General features: G+C 43.7%; 1 protein-coding gene across 1 annotated transcript; it reads right to left on the reverse strand.

Moving 5' to 3' along the window:
- Positions 1-862: 862 nt before the first annotated feature.
- Positions 863-16,630, reverse strand: EIF3B (eukaryotic translation initiation factor 3 subunit B). The gene is made up of 19 exons (XM_063171757.1): positions 16,024-16,630; positions 12,496-12,688; positions 11,382-11,501; positions 11,233-11,290; positions 10,451-10,579; positions 9,281-9,438; positions 8,548-8,679; positions 8,385-8,451; positions 8,238-8,284; positions 7,286-7,496; positions 6,659-6,731; positions 6,087-6,209; positions 5,833-5,911; positions 4,858-4,996; positions 4,538-4,663; positions 3,982-4,059; positions 2,988-3,096; positions 2,513-2,630; positions 863-1,431 (listed from the first exon to the last, which is right to left on the reverse strand). The coding sequence occupies exons 1-18, from the start codon at positions 16,478-16,480 to the stop codon at positions 2,527-2,529; spliced, it is 2,403 nt and encodes an 800-aa protein (XP_063027827.1). The 5' UTR covers positions 16,481-16,630; the 3' UTR covers positions 863-1,431; positions 2,513-2,526.
- Positions 16,631-21,496: the final 4,866 nt, after the last annotated feature.

Consider the following 21,496-nt stretch of genomic DNA (forward strand, 5'->3'; position numbering starts at 1 on the left):
TTTTGGAAAAACATGTGCTGGTTAAAGAGTGAATTGTTGGAACTAAGTCAGTACCATTTATGGGAAAATAATTTTGAAAACCTCCTGGTGAAGAGGAGATGGGAGTTAATTGGGGCATTTTTAATTGGCCATCACAGCAAATTTACCTGAGGCCAAAGTGAGTGCTGAGAACATCCCTGTCCCTTGGCCACCTGCAGCTGAGTGGGGCTGCCCTGTGCCCAGAGGGCCTCCCACTCCAGAGCTGTCCCACCCTGCTGCACAAGTGAGCCCTGGGCTTAAGGAAAGCCAGTCAGAAGTGCTCACCTTGGCAATTCCCCTGCCCAGTCCAGGAGAGGAGACAGGAACATCCTCATTCTCCAAGGGCAAGGAACAGGCCAGCCTCTCACTGCTCTGACAACACCCAGCTCTGCTCACAAATAAAAATACAGAGAAGCTGCTGCACCAGCTCTGGGTACAGTTCTCCATCCTGAGCCTGGAGGCCTTTGGAAATGAAACAGGTGCTGCAAGAGGGAACAAAAAGCATGTGCAGAGAGCAGTGCTCTGAAGTCTGCAGGTTTCCCTAGTAGGATACACAAACCCAGTAATTCCTGAGGCTTTTATCAGTTTGCAAATGGTTTAAGAATCCAGTCATTTTCTAGTCACTCCACCACCATGAACAGGTCAAGGTGACAGATTATTGAGCTGCACCATATTGTAAAAAACCAAGCAACCACAACACAAAGCCAGAGGGGCGATGAGGAACCAAGATCTGAAAAAAAAATCCCAAGGAACCATCAGCCAAAACACACTCTTATTGCTGTGTGATTCTTGACTTTGATCATTCAGGGAAAGATTCCCCACAAACAACACACAGCCAGCCTGGTTTTAGTATAGGTCTGCTTTTATTTCCATATTCAGCTCTTTGAGGGAGACATCCTTTCACAATCTGAAAGGAGGAGGGTATAGCCCGCTGTAGTGCTGCTTCAGCACACTAAAACACATCATACAGAAAATGGTTCTGGTGACTTTGCCCCAACCCAAAGGAACACCTGTCCATGCCCTGGGGGCACAGAGAGAGTCCTGGAACCCAAACATTGTGTGTGAGAGACAGGGGTGCACTGGTGAATCTCACCTCACTGGCACGAGGCAAAAACTGCCAGCTGGCAAGGACTGCACAGGAGTGGGGAAGTAAATACTGGTAGTAGTGGATTTAAAAAGAAAAAAAATAATAATCAAACCCTAGAAAAAAAATAATATAAATTTAAAAGCAGCGCCTTTCCAGTATCTCACTGCAGCAGGCAGCAAGACTTAAAGGCACTACAATGTGTCAGAATGGAGAAAATCTGGTGCATCCACCCTTTCAGAGTGCAAGAATATGGATTAAGAATTCCAAAATTGATATAGGCTTTTGGAAAACAAACAAACTTCTCTTCAGCACAAGATCTGGTGGAGCTGCAGAAAAACAAAAAAGAGAGTTGAGTTAGTTACTGTGCTTTTATACCAACAGCTCAACCTCAGAAGCTGGGCTGGTGAAAAGTACACCAGCTTGTGTTTCCTCCTAAACTTAGGTGGTTTAAATTCATACACTAAGCAGCTTCTCTCCCTCCTCCTTCCAGAAAAAGATCTCCCATGTATGGAACACATAAGCCAGACCCAAATATAGTCAAAGCTATCAAGGTTATTGTTTTTCTACAGCTCCAAGAGGCACATGTTGCACCTGAGCTCTTTGGAGGCTGAAGAACTGCAGGGTAACTTACAGCTGCATTTCCAGTCTCCCCTTCCTCTTCCTTAAGCAAGATCCTAAACATGACAGAGCAGGAACTCTGCAAGTTTTAAATCCTGTCAGTGTCTGTGAAAGTGTTTTTTCTCCTCAATAGACTGTCAAGCTCACTAAAGGACATCTCATACAACAGAGGCTGGAAGTACCCTCCATTGCCAACATAAAACATAAGAATTCACAAGAAGAAGCTGGAAAAAACACTGAATTAAATACAAGGTTTCCCAGCAAGCTATGCAAACCAGTACACGAAAATCTGCTACCATATGATCTCTATCCAACTTTTCTAGAAAATAATAACTGAGTTAATGCAGGTATTTAAAAAATCTGCAAAATTTTATCAGCCCACAAACAAATGCTGTAATACCTTTAATACAGTATTTAAACTCTGTCCAGTCTTGGAATAACATGCAAATCTTCCAAAAGGCAAAATTCTGATCTCATACCAACTACAATTCCTCCTACTGACAGAACTTAAAAGGTTTGCTACACTGTGTTCACAGGCTGCCCCTGACTCTGTTGTGGGTTTGATCCCTCTGGCAAGACAGGATTCATACAGTTATTCTACTCACAATTTTGACTGTCTACAATTACTTTTCAAAAAAACTTATCTTTCGTAACCACAGAAAAAACATAAACCAACTCAGGGAACAGAACATTCACCAGTGCAACAGACAGACCTAACTCCCTAAAGCAAATTATCAACTCTATAGCAATAGTTGACAGAGAGTTTCTCTCAGAGTTACGTTATCTTACCACAGTTTTATTAATTACTCTGGTTCTGCAAGGGTAATAATTTCTTCATTGATAAAAAATTCCACAGTCTCCTCCTCCCAGTCATCGACATTGCTGTCCAGCTCATCTGTGTCTACCCCTGCAATGGACAAAATATCAACTGAACACAACAAACAAGGCAGCAATGGAATGATTTGATGCTCTTGGCAGAAAGCCCTTAGAGCAGCACTGAAACAGGAGGCAAAGAGGTATTTGGTGCTTTAAATGATAGTCAGTGGTTATGACTGTTTCCTACTCCAGTTTTACCCCAGGGTCAAATCAATGCCTTTTTCCCCCCTTAAATCCTGCCACGATTCAGGATAAAAAGTACAAAAACCTCCAGAGAACACGAGACTGGCTTTAGCAGGAAGCAGAGGGAGAAGAGAAGGGGCTGAGGGGCCCCATGCCCCTCTGGAGGAGGAGCTGCAGTGGCCCAGCCCAGCCCTGGGTGTCTCACCCCCGCGCAGCTCCAGGCGCTCGTTGCGCTGCTCCATGTACAGCTCTTGTGCCATCTTGCGGTACTTCCTGAACTCCTCCATCATCGTGCGCCGCCGCTCCACCAGCTCCTGCAGGCCACAACACAGGGCTCTTCACCCAGCCTTCCCCTCAACCAAACCCACACCAGGCTGCTCAGCCTCCCCCTGAACCAAACCAAACCCACACCAGGCTGTTCAACCTCCCCCCGAACCAAACCAAACCCACACCAGGCTGTTCAACCTCCCCCCGAACCAAACCCACACCAGGCTGCTCAGCCTCCCCCCGAACCAAACCCACACCAGGGCTCTTCAACCTCTCCCTGAACCAAACCAAACCCACACCAGGCTGCTCAGCCTCCCCCTGAACCAAACCCACACCAGGGCTCTTCAACCTCTCCCTGAACCAAACCAAACCCACACCAGGCTCTTCAACCTCTCCCTGAACCAAACCAAATGCACCCCAGGCCCGTTCAACCTCCCCCGAACCAAACCCACACCCCAGGGCTGTTCAATCTAAGCCAAACCCACACCAGACTGTTCAACCTCCCCCTGAACCAAACCCATACCCGAGGGCTGTTCAACCTCCCCCTGAACGAAACCAAACCCACACCCCAGGCATGCCCGACCAAGGCAAACTGTTGTCATAAAGAACTTCTACTGACTTAGAAGAAAAAAGATTCTCTTCTCTGATCAGAATGCTATTTTGGTGAGGTGTCCTTTTTTCTAATTGAAAGAGCTTTTCTTAATTTAAATACTGACTAATGCAGAACTTACCACCTTTGCTTAATGACATAACACCAGTTCCTCTCTAGACTCTTTACAGCAGCACCTCTCTGAACTACCCATTGCACTAATTCTAACCATCTGGATCAAATGAACATTTGTGATACAGGAAATGCAACTTATCTATCACCAGTACAAACTAAGGCTAGGCTACAAGAGTTTCATCTATAAGATATTTCAAAAGTGTCTTGCCTTTGAAGCTTTGGACTGGCTCAGACGATCCTTCTGCTCAAATATCTTGGAGTATTTCTTCAGGTCCTTCTTAATTTGCTGTGAAACAGGAAATTTTATTTCAACTGGAGTTTCAGGCTACAAATTACAACCATCATCTTCTCTAAGCACTTCTTGGGTAGGCCTAAGCAGGCTATGCCCTTCTGAAAAACATCTCTCTGCTAGGCAATTTCCTTTCACTATAATTTTGTACCTCCTGGCTTATAGATCATACAAGCACTCCTGTACACATACAACAGAAAGGTCTGAAGAGCAAAATTCAATTTAGTCTTCTTTATATCCTTTCATCATACCCTAACTGTAAGAACCACTGGTAATCACTTCTATTTTGAGCTTATAATACAGTTAATATCTGCAGACATTCCCAGAAGTGAGGTCCCACACAGCAATGTGTTTATTCACACATTCAGGGCAAAAGGCAGTTGTGTAACAAACCCCATCCCCAAGAAGGGGGAGCACACCAAGTATGTTTTATGCCCCAAATCCATGTCAGCACAAAGTCCCTGGAGTGCCCTACCTTTATCTGATCCTCGCTGAGCAGGGTGGCCGGTCGTGGTCTCCAGAGCAGCTGACAGAACCTGTCTTTGTTGTTCTTCTGAAGCAGACGGCCTTGGAAGGTCCATAACCAATATGCATTGTCCACCTGGAAGAGCAATGCAGCAGCTCAGCCAAAATAAACTTAACTGAACAGTAGAGTGCTCAGAAATAATGTTTAAAACTGTGGTGGAAGTTAAGTAATTTGACCAGTGACAGGGTTCATTTTCTCTTCCTAATCAATAACCCTTTCCAAAACCACTGGAAGAGCAGGCAGGGGTGGGAAAAGAGGTGCATCAGTACCTTGTGGCTCCACCAAGACACAGAGGTGACAATGTATCTGCCCGTGGGGTCCCACTCCACGTCGGAGGCCGTGTAGTGCTCAGCGATGTTCATCATGGTGCAGTCAGACGTGTCAACAAAGGCTAAGGCACCATTCATGCTGCACAGGCAAAACAGGACACTGCTTTACACACCAGCACAGCCTGGGCTTTGAAAAACAGGCCACAAGCTGCATCTCTACTACAACTCATTGCAAACAAAGTCTCACAGCAGCCAAGAAAGCAGCCAGGTTCCTCCCAGTCTCTGTGGCTGGAAAGGAAGGCAGGGGATAAAAACAAAATGCCACATAAGAATGACACTTCTGTTTCTATGTTCAGGGACCCACAAAAATACAAATACATGGGGTAAAGTCACTGTAAAAACAGGTTCTAGACAAGCTACAACCAAAGTTTAACAATCATATGCTTAGACATAGTAGTGAAGAAGAGATTAAAGAAAAGATTTCTAATATGAACAGCAGTGCTTGTTTGAAAGCACGTGAAAGCAAATATTTACTTGACTGATTGACAACAATAATTTTCACTTGCTCTAAAGTGAAACTTTCTTGTTAGTTCTTTCACAAAGCAGCACTGTCAGTAACAGGTATGGCCCATGAAAGTGCATAAGCAATGACAACAAATTCATCACAAGAGCCATAAGCATGTCCAAACTGGATTGGTTCAGTCAGATTTAACCTAAATAGCTGAAGGTGTTTCTAAAGATCCACTTTTCTGTTGAAAAATGCATTCTCTATCTGATGTGGCAAAAATAGGAAGTGAAAGCTGCAAAGGACTAAGATATATCATGAAGCTGCATCTCTGCCCTGCCTTTGCTTTTGCACAGCTCAATCAGGATTACAGCAATCAGCATTGTCAGGGACACCAAACACTTCCTGGTGAGATACTGTAGTTCTTTTCCCTTTTAAAACCCATGTTCAGCAACCTGTGCAACACTCACCTTCTGAGGCCAGCCAACACCACAAACTGCCCCTGGGGACTCCAGAATATCGTGTTTGCCTGTTGTTTGTCAAAAGTTTCTGAAAAGAAATTAGACAAATTCAGAAAGAGATCTCAATCCAATGCCATCAATTACAAGAATCAACCCCACTAATTTCTCACAAAACATCACAAACAGATGCAATTTTGAGTTTACTGCATCTATTACTGTGCAAAATGTTTAGTATCTGCATGTCTCGCTTGTTTTTCACTTACTTATAAGTTCTATTTTCCCGTTGTTTTTAACATGGTAAAAGGAAACTGAAATTCGTGGAGTTTCTCCATGCAACACAGCAAACTTGCTTCCATTTGGTTCCCAAGCAAAGGCTATGATGCTTTCTGTAACAAGAGAAGACAAAACTCTGTTAAAGGACCATACAAACCTCTGATTTCAAGTAGTTACCAAAGAAAACCAAGATATTGAAGAGACAGAACCCATCAGTTAACAGACTCTCTTTTAAAACACAGGTTGATAAGGCAATTGCAGGGAGTTAGGGGAAATGTTTCTAACTCTAAGTCTTCCATCTACAAAATACATTGCTATTATCAGCCCTACCATTTTGATTAACACCAGACTTTCAGTTCTGTCATTTTTCAAGTCAGTCACAAGCATGAACAGCAACAGAAGTTTTGATTTCTCATTTTTACACGAGACATTCTGAAACACTGAAAACCTACTCTTTTCCAAAGGGTTAAATTATGTCAGGTGTTGACAAGAATTTCTAAGAAAGACACAAGCATCTCTGCAGAAAAGTTCAAGCTCAAAAGTAAGAAATACTTGGCATTACCTTTCATTTCCACCACATCCACTGGCACCTGCTTCTCTCTCATGCGGAATATTTCAAAGTTGGTCACTACTCCCTGCGAAGGCCAAAATGAGCTCATTACCAGCACAAAAACAGCAGAGTAAATAATTTTATCACTTGGCATAGAAGGACAATTCCTCAATTAGCCTGTTAGGACATAGGATGAGAGTGAGTCAAGGTTTTTTCCTTTAATGAGAGCAGATAAACACAATATGCCTCCTTACCAAAAACATTCCCAATTTGTTCTGATAAAGAATAACTTCAGAACTGTAGAAAGTAATTTTTTTTCAGACTGTTATAAAATTTAATTAAGACATGAACATGTGGCACATTATGCAGCTTGACCTACATGCTGTTCAACAATTGTGATCAGGAGAAGAGGTGAGGGACAGACCTCACAGAGAACAAGAAGCCACTAAAGTCAAAGCAAATTCTGGATGCAAACATTACATACATTTTGCTTTCCACATACTCTAAATTCAAACAGAAAAAATTAAAAATAGCTTTGACACAAAATAATTGACACTGCCTTTACTTAAAAACAGCATTGTAAGGAAAGGAAGCATGAGGCAGAGCCATATATTCCCAGGAAGATCAGAAGCCATGTACCTGTGTGCCTTTGGGAGTCCTGTCCACCTTCACACACAGGTAGTCCCCATTCTTCTGCCAGTGCAGTTTGCAATCGACTACGTTGAACAAATTCCGCACACGAATTTCTTGTCTAGAAGGCAGCTGCATCAAAGTCACTCTTGCTGGGATGTCTTTGTCCTCAGGCACCCAGAAAGCAATTATGTTACCACCTGGAGACCATGAGAAGTCTCTACAGGAACAAAGTTAAAAATATGTGGTTTTAATTTTCAGTTAGATACTACAAGCAGAAATCACTTTCCTCATAGTATCTGAATGTTGCAGACAATGATCAACTCACAGTAATAAAAGACAGATACAGAACTGAGGGCAATTTAATAACAATACCTAAACATATCTTTAAGCAGCTGTTTAAATTTGCTGTATCACCAAAGTTGTCTCACCAGTACATCTCACCAAAAAGCAGGGGCTGCACACAGAGTAACTGCTAAAGCTCTAAGAATCAATGAGCCAAAAAAAATCCCTACTAAATTACCATGGAGACCATCTTCTTGCACCTGGGTACACTTAATTTTCTTGCTGCTTTACAGAGATTTACTTTAAAAACTCTCACAGGAGTCAATGTGTCTTGTGCAGACACAGCACACTGGTCTAAGCCAGCACAACCACCTTGTTAGGGAGATATTCCCTAATAAACTGCATTCCAGTCTGGTTTTGTAGACAAGGAAAAGAATTCCTCAGATGGATTAAGCAGTACCACAAAGAGGATTTCAAAGCACAGAATCTACCAAGTGTGTTCATCAACAAGTGGAGAGTTTTTTATTTCTTTTTGCTACTTTGTCTAATTTGACCACCTCAACATGTAAACCTCTTTGCTCCAGGCAAAATAAAGATTGCTCTTGCCATAACAAATCCCCAGACTAAAAGATTCAAGCTGCAGAGCAGAGTTATGATTACAAGGGAATAAACTCACCTTATCCCATTGATTTTCAAGCTCTTTTTGTCCAACAAACCCATAGACTAAAAGATGAGAAAAGGATGAAGTTTCAAGTTAGTAACATTCTTACATTTACACACATATTTCTACTCTCATTATTATGTAAAAAAGGCAAGAACTTACAGGTGTTTCATAGATGCTGAGGGTATCTGAAGTCATTCGAGCAAAGAATTTACCATCATGACTCCATCTAAGCAAGAAAGAAAAAAATTGAATTGGAACTGCCTTTTTATTAAATGAAGTCTGGGACCACAACTCTCTACTCCAATTCTATTTCTCAACCTACTTAAAAATAGGCCAGTGAGCTGAGTTTTCACAGTGGAATCCTCTCTTCTTTTGGCCAGTCAGAATATCCCAGATGATGATAGCCTGAGGGTCATCCTGTGTGTCCATCAAAGGGCTGAAGGTCACTAAATACCTATAAAAGAAATAAACCAATTCATTATTGAAACTTCATCTAATATGTCAGTACCAGCAGGCTTTTATCCAAGTGGTATTTAAATACCAGGCACTTTCAAACAGCAGTTTCTCTAATAGGATTTTTCAGGGGAAGGAAAAGTAAGAACAGGATGATAAAGGAGGAGAAAGTTTCCCTGGCATCCCTCTGGCTGAAAAAGTTCTAGATTTATGTGAAAGTTCTTTCATATTGATGTTACAAGGGAGGGGAACTCACCAAATACACTGTTACATAGTTTGACATGAGAATAACACTGGTTTCAAATCAAACATAAATCATTGAACTTATCCAACACAAATTACAAGGATGCTGGGCTTCTCCATTGAAAGGTAAATAATCTCTTTAAAACAAAAAAGCATAAAACCCATCTGCTTCCAAATGTGTTACTTGAAAACTCAAATGAAAATGCATCTCAGTCCTGAAATTAATTTATCCTTCTCTCCAGCACTCTTAAGTGTTAAAAAAATTTTAAGAACTTAATTTCAGCACTCCACATTTGGAGGATGCTGTTCATGCCTCATGCTTTAGAGACCTTATAGCCCAAACCAACATTACACTCTACCTTTCACAGGGTGAGAAGTCAATGAGCTGCACTCCTTGGTGACTAAACCTTTGAATCTGCTTGAACTTCTCTCCACCCCACAGAGCAATGCCCCTCTGGTGGAATGTGGCCAGGTACGTGCCTTTGGGGGACCAACGGACGTAGGTCTCTGTCCACCTCTGCATTTAAACAAAAAAGTACACACAGAAGTTTATTTTCATGCTGTGTCCCTAAAAGGGAAAGAATTCATTCATGCCTTGTAGCAGCACATTTTGTAAATCCCTTTGCTAAGTGAAGATCTCAGGATGTGTGATAACTGTGGAGTTTTATTTCATGCACACAATGTACAGTACTTATTCTTCAGGTTGAAAACTGTCAATTGAGACCTTTTCAACTTAGGGATCACCAAAAAAGTTTTTTCAGGAACAGTCACATCCTTTGTGCAATAACAAACCCACCTAACACCCTAGATTTCCTTTTTTCAGCCTTGGCAAGATCATACTGTTCTCAAAAGTAAGGGTGGGTATTTTGAATTTCTGAACAACACAGCTCTGGACCTTCAGCTAAGTTAGAGAGATCTCAGCAATACAGACCACAGCCAGAGACCATGGTGATGAGCAAGTATTCTCACCATCTCAAAGCCAACTTCCTCCTACTGAAATGTACAATGGTTATTAAGGAAAATGCTCCTGGGTCCTAACAGTTCCCAGCAAGTCCAGTGCCTGCAGCACACAGGCAGACTAACTCTCCCTTTTTTATGCCATTACCAAACCAGCTATTCCTCTTTAACACCTCTGTGGTCAGCACAAAAGCAAGGAGTCATCTGAAGCAGCAAACATAAGCACATATTCAGCTCGAATGAACAGTGCTCCTCAAACTCTGACTCTGCACTCTCAGGTCTTTCTGAATCACCTATAACAGAGAGATGAAGGAAACTAATGTGCATCATAGGCCAGTTAGTAAAAAAAAGAAACACCACCACAAACTCTTAAAAAGTTCACTTCACAGTTCTCTTACCAAAGCAGCTAAGGCTAATTCAAAAGGATGTGGTTTCACCACTCTTCACAAGGAAAAAAAATATTTCAGCAATGGGAAAAAGCCTTTTTTTTTTTAAATTAAAATCCCGCAATGTCATAAAATAAAGGAGATTGGCAGTGTATCTGCAATCTCCAGCACTTCCAGGACACTCACTGCTCTGTCCTCAATTTGAACAGGTTCCTTGATGTCATTCCAAAAAATGGATGTCCGGTCTCCTGACTCAAAGATCACACTGTACTGATCCCTGCAATCAGGGTCTTCCAACCAGTATCTGAGGTTCCCCTGAGAAAAACAGAGCAAAAGACTGTTAGTGAGTCCAAGGCCAAGTCAGCAAGTTCCACTAATTAGTATCCACCTGGCAGGGGAAAGCTGGTCTTACCAGAGGAGTGCAACTTTGGGGTCTTACCACTCCAAACAAGCTTTTGAAGTGAAATTAAACAACTCCAATTACTGGATGCTGGAGGCTGAGAGCACACCATAAACAGGTGGACCCTCAAGGTGTTTTGATGTTAAATAGGTAATTTAAACAAGAAGTCATTTGGTATTTGGTTTTTAAAGAAAAAGCAAACTATTGTTTCTTCCACCAGCCTATTTATAAAGCAACCAGCAACAAACACCAAAGTTTGCCTCAAACAATTAAGAATATAAAAAGATGCTTTTGAAAATCTATCTTTAAATTACTTGTGCAAAATTATTATTCACTCTTAAATAATAAGAGTAAATTAAGCTTCACACTATGTGTAACTATTAAGCAGAAGCACTGAGTTCCTCCCACCACTGCATGAGAGCATGAAGGAACAGCAGCATGTGATCAGCACTGCTATTTACAACACATTAACACATGGTTTCTATTTTTTCATATGGACATTTCAGCAGTGAAGCAGCCATTTAATATTAAGCTGAATATTCTTTCCACTTTTCCAAAAAATCCTTACCAAATCCTTAAATGGCTGTTTCTCAGGGATTTCCCACTCATCACTGATTGTCATGTACCTGAAAGAGCAATTTGGTTGGTTACACTCCATGCAGGCACGCAGGATTAGAATCCCTGAATTCTCAGATAACACCCAATTGCTGCACTCACTTATCAAAGTCAGTGAAGAGGTTAACTCTGAAAGTGTGCTGCTTATCCAGTTTGTATCCATCTGCATTCTTCACAGCATCCACAGCATGGGAGGGAGACATATACTCCAGGAAGATGTACCTGCAAGGAAGGAAAACCAAAGTACAAGACATTGACTACACAACAGACTCAAAATAAAGAAGAAACAATGGGGAGTAATTAAGAATTCAGTACAGAGCATCTACAAGATAAGAAGTTATCTTGTCCTTAACCAATTAGGGTTAACAGCAAATGAATTCCCATTCTGGCCACAGGCTCACACATTTTTTAGCTCTCCAGATCTGACCTCAGTTAATCTGATATCCTTTCTGAAATGGGCCAGACAGAGCAGTGAATGCAAGCTCAACACAACCAGGACAAGTGAGAGACAGGAACATGCAGGAACATCCACAGCTCCTCCCATAAGAGTAACAGGTCATGTTTAGGAACTGGAACTTGCTGTCACAGGATCTCAAAGCACCACTCTTGTTTTTCTATTACAGAACTCAGATTCCTTCTGGCCACTTAATCCAAGCTAGCTTACAGCCCAGTGGACTCAAAACTAATGCTATCCTGAAGAGCATCTCAGAGGCATGAACACAGAATAATTTTCATGCTGACCTTACAGAAGCAACAATCCCTCCTCTCCAGAAAACTCTTTTCATGCCTTGTAAGTATGGATTCCTCCAATACTCAGAATATATGCTACAGATAGTGACAATCTATTTTGCAACAAACAGTCCAGCCATTGCTGCTAAGTTTTAAGCTCAAGAGGATCTTTAACTTCTGCCATAATAGAAAATTAAGAAAAAAACTCCGCATGTAGCACAGAAATTTGTCTCCAAACCCAGCTAAACTGTTTCCATAATTAATCCCCACCATCCAACCTAATGAGCTATTAATCTTCTCAGTTCTCTCAGGAACTTGTTTGTCACTGAGACTGATGTGAGGACAGCACAGGCTGAGGTGGAAGAAGGTGATGATAACAACTGTGAGGTCACTATAAAAACCAGCCATAAAATATTGACACCAAAAATCAAAGATAACTCCAACTGGAAAAAGGATTGAAACACACCTCTGGCTCATCATGACTTACCCTTTTGTTTTTCCATCTGCTTCTGGGTAAAATTCATTGATAATTTTACCAAACTTGGAGAATATTTTGTGGATGACATTCTTCAGTTTCTCCAGTCGGTCTGGTCCAACCTGGGGCACATTATCCACCACAATCACTGAGTCTATTCCATCTGCCTCCTGGGGCTGATCTTTCAGGATGTCACCAAGCAGCTCTGTAAAGACAGCACAGACAGGAAACTAAGGCACTGCTCACACCATGGAGGGAAGACAAGGATGAAAAGAACAGTGAGAGTAAGAAAACAGAGAGACTTCAAGAAATTTCAAGAATCACTTAAGAAACTTGGTAGTGAATGAACCTTCTATCAGAAAAAGAACTGAACAACACTCCAACAGCACACTCTGACTAAGCTGTGGCTTTATGGCAAACTCTGATCACCCAACTCTTTAAATCTTTCTTAAAAACATGGTTTACACACTGAGGTTGTCAATGCTTCCTCTATCATTTTTTTCAGGAGATGGAACTGGCTCACAAAGTCCCCAAAACTGACAACAGCACAGACAAATGCATGATTTACTACCTGACCTCTGACCAGTCCCCTTGCTCAAATTATAACCAGGTGACTTTGATAAAAAAAAATGTAACCTGTACCTCCCTCCCAAATTACACAAGTTTTAGCATAATTCAAAACTATCCACCATACTGGAAGTTCTGCCTGTCTCAGCATCACTGTAATTAAGAACTCACACTCCATCTAAACCTTTAATTAAGCACAAAAACGAAGGTCTAAGGCACTGAAAGCCATATTTAAACTTTGTGAAGACAAGCACACTTCTTTTCACACTAGATATTCTTTGAACATATTAATTCCTGAATATCTGCAGCAAGCTTTAATATTATGTGAAGATCACTATGAAGTACAAGACTACAGAGAAAATTAGTTCACACCACCATACCTTTGAATTAGATCAAATTTGGAAAGTCAGACTATCTATAGCATCCACAGACCAGGAAAAAAATCCAAATCCAATGTAGAAAGACTTAAACCATGAGAATAAACTAAAAACGTGTTGTATATGCTGATATTTCAAAGACATCCGATTTTTGATGGTTTTGTAATTCAAGAAATTTTTCTGCCCAGAAACATGACTGGGAAGATCTCCAGCAATGAAGAAATAGGAGAAACATGCTTACTTTGAATTTCAAACTACTAAAAAGTTGCTTTCTTCAACTTTAAGCTTCAACAGGTTATTACACATGAAGCTTCCTATTGGTCTGGGGCAACATAAATCACAAATATTTAGCCCATTACCACCAAGTTTAGGTAGCATCCACAAAATGTTGTTGTTTGCAATATTTATCACTCAAAAATAGTATCTCCATGTGCATGCAGGAACTACAAATAACAAAATAATATATATAAAAGAAAGCATGTCCCACAAGGACATTTCCATAGGAATCTATTAGCAAAAGGAGAAAACCAAAGTAAAACACAAAAGGGCCATTTTTAAGGCTCCTTTAGCCATTTTTTTCATATCCACTTCTCACAAAAGACTTTAATAAATCAGCAGCCAAATATCCTAGATTAAGGAAGTGTTTGCTGTTCCCAGTTTAGCAGTCTGTGGAACAGCTCTCTGAACTTTTACATTTGTTTCTTAAAGAGACTTTGGCAAAATTGCCTTGAAGTTGGATTATTTTTGCTAAGTGTCTGCTTAATACACTTTGTGTACATTTAGGATTGTTATGTTCAGCTCCTTCTTGGAAACTGGGCACATTTTCCATCCCCACCTATTTTGTTGTTAATTAATTTGGTTAACTTCTCAGCTGTCTGAAATCCAGTGAGAGAGGCTGAATTACACCCTGCATGGAGTCAAAACTGTAACAAGACTGAAGCCAAATTCCCACACTGTGCCCTTAAACTCCCACTTGTGAACAAAGGAATCTTCAAAGAGCAAGAAGCAGGTTCAGCCAGCTCCTGCTGCAGCCAGAAGGGAAGCAGGGTGTGGTGGGTGCAGGGCTATCTCCAGCTGGCAGCATTTGAAGGACCACTGTCATTATCTGAAATGAAGCCTCACTGGTCCCTAAGTGCTTGTCCAACACTGCTTTAACTCACACCAGCTGCTCCATGCCAACACCTCCTGGGGAAAAGGAGAGGCAGCAAAAACATCTGAGATGTTCCAGTGCTGCAGCTGGTCCAGCTCACAGGTGCTCCTGAGCATCTGAGTTATCCTAGCAGTGAAAGAGCCTTGGCTTGGTCACACTGGGCTGATTTTCTCCTTGGGGAGGCACCAGAATAATGGGAAAGGAATAAGGAAGCTCAGCTAGCAATACACACAGATACAAAGCCAGACCAGCAAGAGTGACTAAACTAAAACCCTGTAATTCAGCCACTCTCACTGGATTTCAGACAGCTGAGAAGTTAACCAAATTAACTAACAGCAAAACAGGTGGGGATGGAAAATGTGCCCAGTTTCCAAGAAGGAACTGAACATAACAATCCTAAATGTACACAAAGTGTATTAAGCAGGCACTCAGCAAAAAGAATCCAACTCCAAGGCAATTTTGCCAAAGTCTCTTCAAGAAACAAATGTAAAAGTTTAAAGAGCTGTTATACAGACTGCTAAACTGGGAACAGCAAACACTTCCTTAATCTAGGATATTTGGCTGCTGATTTAATAAACTAAACAAAGGACTGGAACACAAGAATGCACCTGTATCACCTGTATTATACTGGCACTTGAGATAACTGGCAGATTTACAATCCTGTGCTTTAGAAACATCCTTCCACTTTTTATACAGACCCTAAAATGGCACAAACACTGAACAATAATGGGGAAACAAGTACTTTTCCTATTCAAAATACTAAGAAAATTTATCTGGAAAGAGTAATTTGAAGAACATTAATTTAGAGTTCTAAATTCTGTATTACAAGCCCATGTGTAACATTTATTGTCTGTGCAGTTACACAACAGCCTGACCATTTTGAGGCAGTCAATATCCACTACTTTTAAAAGAGCCTGGGCTGACATTTTTAACTGCCAGAAACGATTTTTCCCCTATTTTCTTGTCACAAAGCACCTACATCACATCTTCACGAGCAGCAACTCTCCTCAAACCCTATTTACCTACAGATTTCTCTCTGGGTGCGTGGAAAAAACAAAAACTATGAACCATAATTTGTAACCACCACATCAGCCATTTAAAACTTCTGTTTCTACAGCTGAGTTTAACTAATGGAGACAAAAGGAAGGGAGACGAGCTGGTGCCTGCACTCAGAGGGCAGCTCACACCTGAGGTGTAACAGCGGCTTTAGAACCACTCTGACAGCAGCTTTTAGAACTCGGGAAGAAGATGATTTAAACTAAACAAAGGTTTTAGAACAGCAGCGTTGTGCGGGGCAGAGATAACTCATTAAGCAGACGATTTCCGAAGCCCAGCTCCGATGTGGATGTGCAGCTGCCCCACAGCAGGACCGAGGGCTCGGGGCACGGCGTTTCCCGGCCCAGCCCCAGCTCCCCGCGGGCTCCCCCGGCTGCTCCCGTCCCGCACCTTCGTCGCTGATGTCGTCCACGAAGTCCTCGGGGTCGCTGAAGGAAATCTCATCCTCGGGCTCGGCCGGGCCGGCGGGCGCGGCCTCCCCGTTCTCCTGCGCCACGCCGGGCTCGGCCTCGGCCGCCGCCTCGGACTTGGGCTCCGCCGCGGGCTCGGCCTCAGAGCGGGGCTCGGGCTCGGCCTTGCCGGGGCTCTGCTGCCCGGACGGCGGCTGCGGCTCGGGCGGCTGCTCGGGCTCCGCGGCGGGAGGAGGCGGCTCGGGGGGCCCCGGCGACGCCTGAGACTCGCCTCCGCCTTCCTGCTCCTCATCCTCCTTCTCGTCCTCCTCCGGCTCCTGCTGCTGCTGCGGCGGCTCCGCGGCCGGCGGGGGCGCGTCCGTGTGCTCGGGCTCCTCGGCGGGGCCCTGCGCGCCGGGCGGCGCGGCGGCCGCGGGGCTCTCCTCGGTGTCCTGCATGGGGCGGCGGCGCTGCCCGGCCCGGGTGCGGTGTGCGGGTGTCGGTGGGTGTGCGGTGCCGGTACCGTGTGCTCGCTGCGGGCTCTCGGTCTCGGTGCCGGTGCTGGTGCCGGTCCCGTCCGGAGCGCGGCGGGGAAAGGCGGGGGAGGGGCGGGGCGGCTCCTACGGCCGGGCCATGTGCGCCAGGCCCAGCGGCCCGCGCGCGCCGGCGCCTACCAACGCGCGCAGGGCGAGAGGGGGATCGCTGTCCCCGCCGCCGCTCCCGCCCGCAGCCGCCTTCTCTCCCCGCCGCGCACCGGCGATTCTGATGCCTTTGCTAGCCCCGGCTCGCTCCGCCAGCGGCGGCTTCGTTACCTTCTCACCCTACTGCACGTCTGCCACCCCTATTTCGTGACTGCTGTGGTTGCGCCCAAGATGGCGCCGCCTTCCATTCTACTGAGGCGGGGTCCGGCCGAACCATTTGTTGGGGGGTGCCGCTACATTTAACTGATCTGATGCCTAGTAAAACCTCCTCCCTCTGCACATGTCGCTGCCAAGCACTGGGCAGCCGGCGACGGGACAATGCCACTGTGAAAGGACAGCGCACCGGCACGAAACTCGCCCCACTACCCCCCTACAATCTTTCACTATGGCTTCGCCCGATGTCAGTCGGCGCGCGCGCGGGCGCTACCAAGTTGGTGTGGAGGGGGAGACGCGCGGTGTTTCGCCGACATGGACGCGGTTGTGCCGGGGCGCGGCGAGGGCGGCGGGTCAGCGCCCCCCCTGCGGCGGCGGGGCTGTGTGGTAGGGCCGGCGGTAGCGCCACATCAGCCGGGCGGGAGCGGCGGGAGCTGCGGCCGGGCGGCTTCCGAGCGCTGTTTTATCCTACCGTGACTTTGTGGGTTTTAAATAACATTTTTCCTGAGGTACAAGATGATAGAGCCGTGCCGTGGTATCTCTACATGCCCCGCGAGAAGCCTTAAAGCTCCCTCCCGGTGCAGCCGGACACACAGAGCAGCGATCTGAAGGGTCATTCCTGGCATTTTAGCGTGATTTTTAAATGGTTTCTGAACTGATAAAGCTCTCCTCTCTTCACATTGGCTACCAACATGACTGGCCTGAGAGATGTAACCCTACATTATCGATTAAAGCATCGCATTCTGTCCCGGGCACCTCAGGCTGATGAAGAATACAAAGAATGCATGAAATGTTTTCTACTTCTGCCACCATGTGGGTTTATATATATACACACATATATATTTATATGTATATATATTATATGTATATGTATATATTGTACATTTAGAGTGGATACATGCTGTGTGACTTCGGTCACCATGTGTGTTTATATATATATATATTTATATAGTATATTCAGAGTGGCTCAGAGAACTTGGAATTTACCTCGGATACCATCTTGAGGTGACAATTTCAGAGGAAAAAGTTCTCGGGAAATGTCTCATCTGTTCAAATTTAGAGACGAACACTTGCATTTTGAGTAAGATTTCTTCTTTTATCCCAGGGCTTTCAATCAATCATCAAAGCACAATGCCAGCCTTAAAAAAAAATAGAAAGGCAGAGCAGGTAGTGTACAGAACTGTGAGATCTTAGCACTTCAGGACTGATGTGCAGAGTGATTGAGACTACTTTTGGGGGGTTCGGAGGTTTTAGAATGTTGCTAGAAGTGTTTAGTACTTAGACTTTGATCTTACACGAGAGATGACACTTGTATGAAGATGAGAGGATTTTACTGGGGTAAATGGTGAAGAGATAAGTTAATTAGAGTGTGAAACACAAAAGTTTAGAATTTTTGTATAGAGGAGTTTAAAGAAGTAAGATAGAAGAATTGAAGCGTGTCCTGTCCTTCTTCTTCTTCTTGGCCTCCATCTTCTGTAGTGATAGCAGCACTTTGAGATTAGTTATTACTAAAAGTGTACTAGTCAATAAGAGTAAAAAGTATTAGAAGAAATAAGTAAATATTGTATACGTAGTTTTGAGTATAAAGATAAGTGACCGCCCCGGAGACTCTCAGTGTGCTCATGGCTGGCTTGCTGTGCAGACCTCTGTCGGGCCGAGAGAAAATCTTTTAGATAAAAAACTAATAAACACTGAAGACCGAGAAAAAACCTGAAGCCTCTTTTCGTCCTTTGGAGCGCGGGCTGCCCAAGGCCACCCCGAACCTTCCCAAATCATTAAAACAGCCAAAAAACCAACACAGAACATTTTAAAATTAGACTTTGTCGTCTCTGGCAGCATCTTGGATGTTTTGAGCAGCTCTCGGGGCAGCGTTTGGGAGGCTGAGCCGGGCCAGCTGTGCAATGTCGCCGGGAGTCACACGATGGCATCCGAACTCCACTCCCCGGCTGAGTGTGCCCTGAGTCCCTTCCCAGGGAAGGCAGCTCCCAGCAGTGGAAACCACGACTGGCACTTGGGGCAGCGATGTTTTCCCCTCGTTACCTCGCGGTAGCTGAGCAGCCCCTGACTCCCCGCTCAGCCCCGGCGCTGACTCTGAGGCGAACACAAGGTGCCATCACAGCCGTGTGCTTTTCCAAATGCGAGGGCGCAGGTCCATCCATGGTCCCAGCTGGCCCCTCACTATTCCATGACCCTTCCAGGGGTGTGCATGAGGTCTGTGCTGCTTTTATTTCACCACTCCCACTGTCTGTATTGCTGGAATGTGCAATTTCTGCAGTTGCCCCTTTTTCCTGTTTGCGCTTTTCCAGTCCTTTGGTTAAGCAGTGGATCTGAACATTGGATTCTCCTTTCCCTGACTCTTTGCACTTTCCTCTACTTTTCAGCAGCTTTTGATTTATCTGCTCTTCCTTCCTTCTCCTTTTCCTTTCTCTGTTGAAATTTCCCCTCAGTCCCTGCCCTATCTCACTGCTATTCTTTTTCCTTCCAGCCCTTACTCAGCAATCTGAGGGAGAGCGGAGCAGCTTTTAAAAACACAGATTTTGGCACTGCCAGCTGAAGCCTGTTCCTTTAAGTACTCCACATGCAAAACTCCCAATCAATGGGAAATTTTGGGGGAAAAAAATCTTGCAGGAAAGGCTTTTTATAACCCAGCTCTCCAACCAGCAGTGCCTCATGAATTTTATTGCGTGCAGGTGATCTGAGAATAGTGGAGCTGACAGCTCTGTTTCCTAAACTGAATTCTGAAGGAGTAAGCAAATTCTTGTATGAAATTTCATCTAATCCTGACAGGACGTGCTCAGAATGACACTCTGTGAGGCAGGGCCTGGGGTAGGGATTTATTTCTGCATTGCTTTTGTCACCTGGAACCTGCATCCAGCTCTGGGCTCAGCACAGCAGGGACAGGGAACTCTTGTAGGCCACTGAGGTGATCAGAGGGATGGAAAGGAAGGAAAGGCTGAGCAAACTGGAATTGTTCAGCCTGGAGAAGAGAAGGTTTCAGGGTGACCTGACTGTGGCCTTTACAATACCTGAAGGAGCGTGCAAGAAACATGGAGAAAAATCTTTACAAGGGGGAATGGCTTTAAATTGAAATAGAATAGGTTTTGATTAGATATGAGGAAAAACTCTACCGTGTGTGGGTGGGGATGCCCTGGCATGGATTTTCCAGAGCAGCTGTGGCTGCCCCATCCCTGGAGGTGTCCAAGGCTGGGTTGGATGAAGCATGGAGCAGCCTGGGATGGTGGAAGGTGTCCCTGCCCACACAATGGGGTTGTAACGATCTGATCTTTAAGATCCCCTCCAACCCAAACCATTCTCTGACATGTCTCCTTTTTTTTTTTCTTCAGTGTTTATTTCTTTATGCTCAAGGTTTTCCAGAAGCTTTTGCTGCAGTAACAGCAAATACAGAAGTGTTCAATAACTTACATCAAGCAGCTGAAAGTCTTTCAATTTTTCAATTTTTCAACTGCCCCGTTGAAAAATTATTTCCGCAATTGAATTATTTTCCACGGTATTTTTCTTCAAGACTCCGAAGCAATCTTCAGTTTAAGAATATCTTATTTATACCAAATAAATAGTTATGCTATTAGCTTAAGTACAGACCAATCAAAAATCTATAGCTGAATGAGAACATGTTGATTTCTCCATTCATTTTCTCCAAAAATGCTGTATGGGCGAAAAATCCTGCGGTGTTCAGAAGTGCTGAGCAGGCAGAACTCTGCTGGGCTGCTGTACAAACATGATTTGAAGGGCCTCTCAGCTTAAATAATGCCATGCTTTTTTAATTTTATACACAGCTTTCGTCTGCACCCACGCTCGTGGGGACTGGGCTGAAATAGCACCGGGGGAGGAGGAAAAGGAGAATCACTTGACTCATTTACATCTTGGTAGCAGCACAAAAACTTTTTATTGTGGTCACAGTTATGCCTGAAATAATTCTCACTTCGTCATTTTCTGCTTTAGTTCTTTCTGCATACATGTTTATCTTCCCTTGATTAAGAAATACCAGGAATATTAATTATGGAATGCATCCAATCCTTAGGATGTTGAAAATATAAAGCATTATTATGGATTGTAACATCTCAATCTGGAGGTCCAAAATCTATAAGTTTTTTTTTTTTTTTGTGTCTGATGGTGTTTTTAGGAAAATCACTGTACAAAACATGTACCTTTTTTTTCACCACTGTCAACCATATCATTCCTGACTAATAAAGTACAGGAAGTAGGAAAAAAAAATCACTAATAAAATGAGAGGTGCTCATACATGGAGTTCTTGTTTTTATGCACTTTTGGGAGGTGTATTTGCATTTCAAATATTCATATTTCTGTGCTTTTCTGAATAGCTTAGTGTTCATTTCTACCAAATTTACCAAAAATCCAGGTGCATCCAAAATATAAAAAAATACTGAGCATAGGAAACTTGGTTAATGTCCTAGATGGCAGGCAGCAGAAATACCATGGGAAAAGGAACTTAGGTAAAGAAAATATACCAGAATTAACATGGAGTAATTAATCCGATGAGAGGGCACAGTCTCAAGCTGTGAGCCCCAACAATTGGGTTGGACATCGGGAGGAATTTCTTCACAGGAAGGGTGATCAGACATTGGAATGGGCTGTCCCCGT

The sequence above is a fragment of the Melospiza melodia genome, chromosome 18 (genome assembly GCF_035770615.1).
Source record: "Melospiza melodia melodia isolate bMelMel2 chromosome 18, bMelMel2.pri, whole genome shotgun sequence".
Lineage (NCBI taxonomy): Eukaryota > Metazoa > Chordata > Aves > Passeriformes > Passerellidae > Melospiza > Melospiza melodia.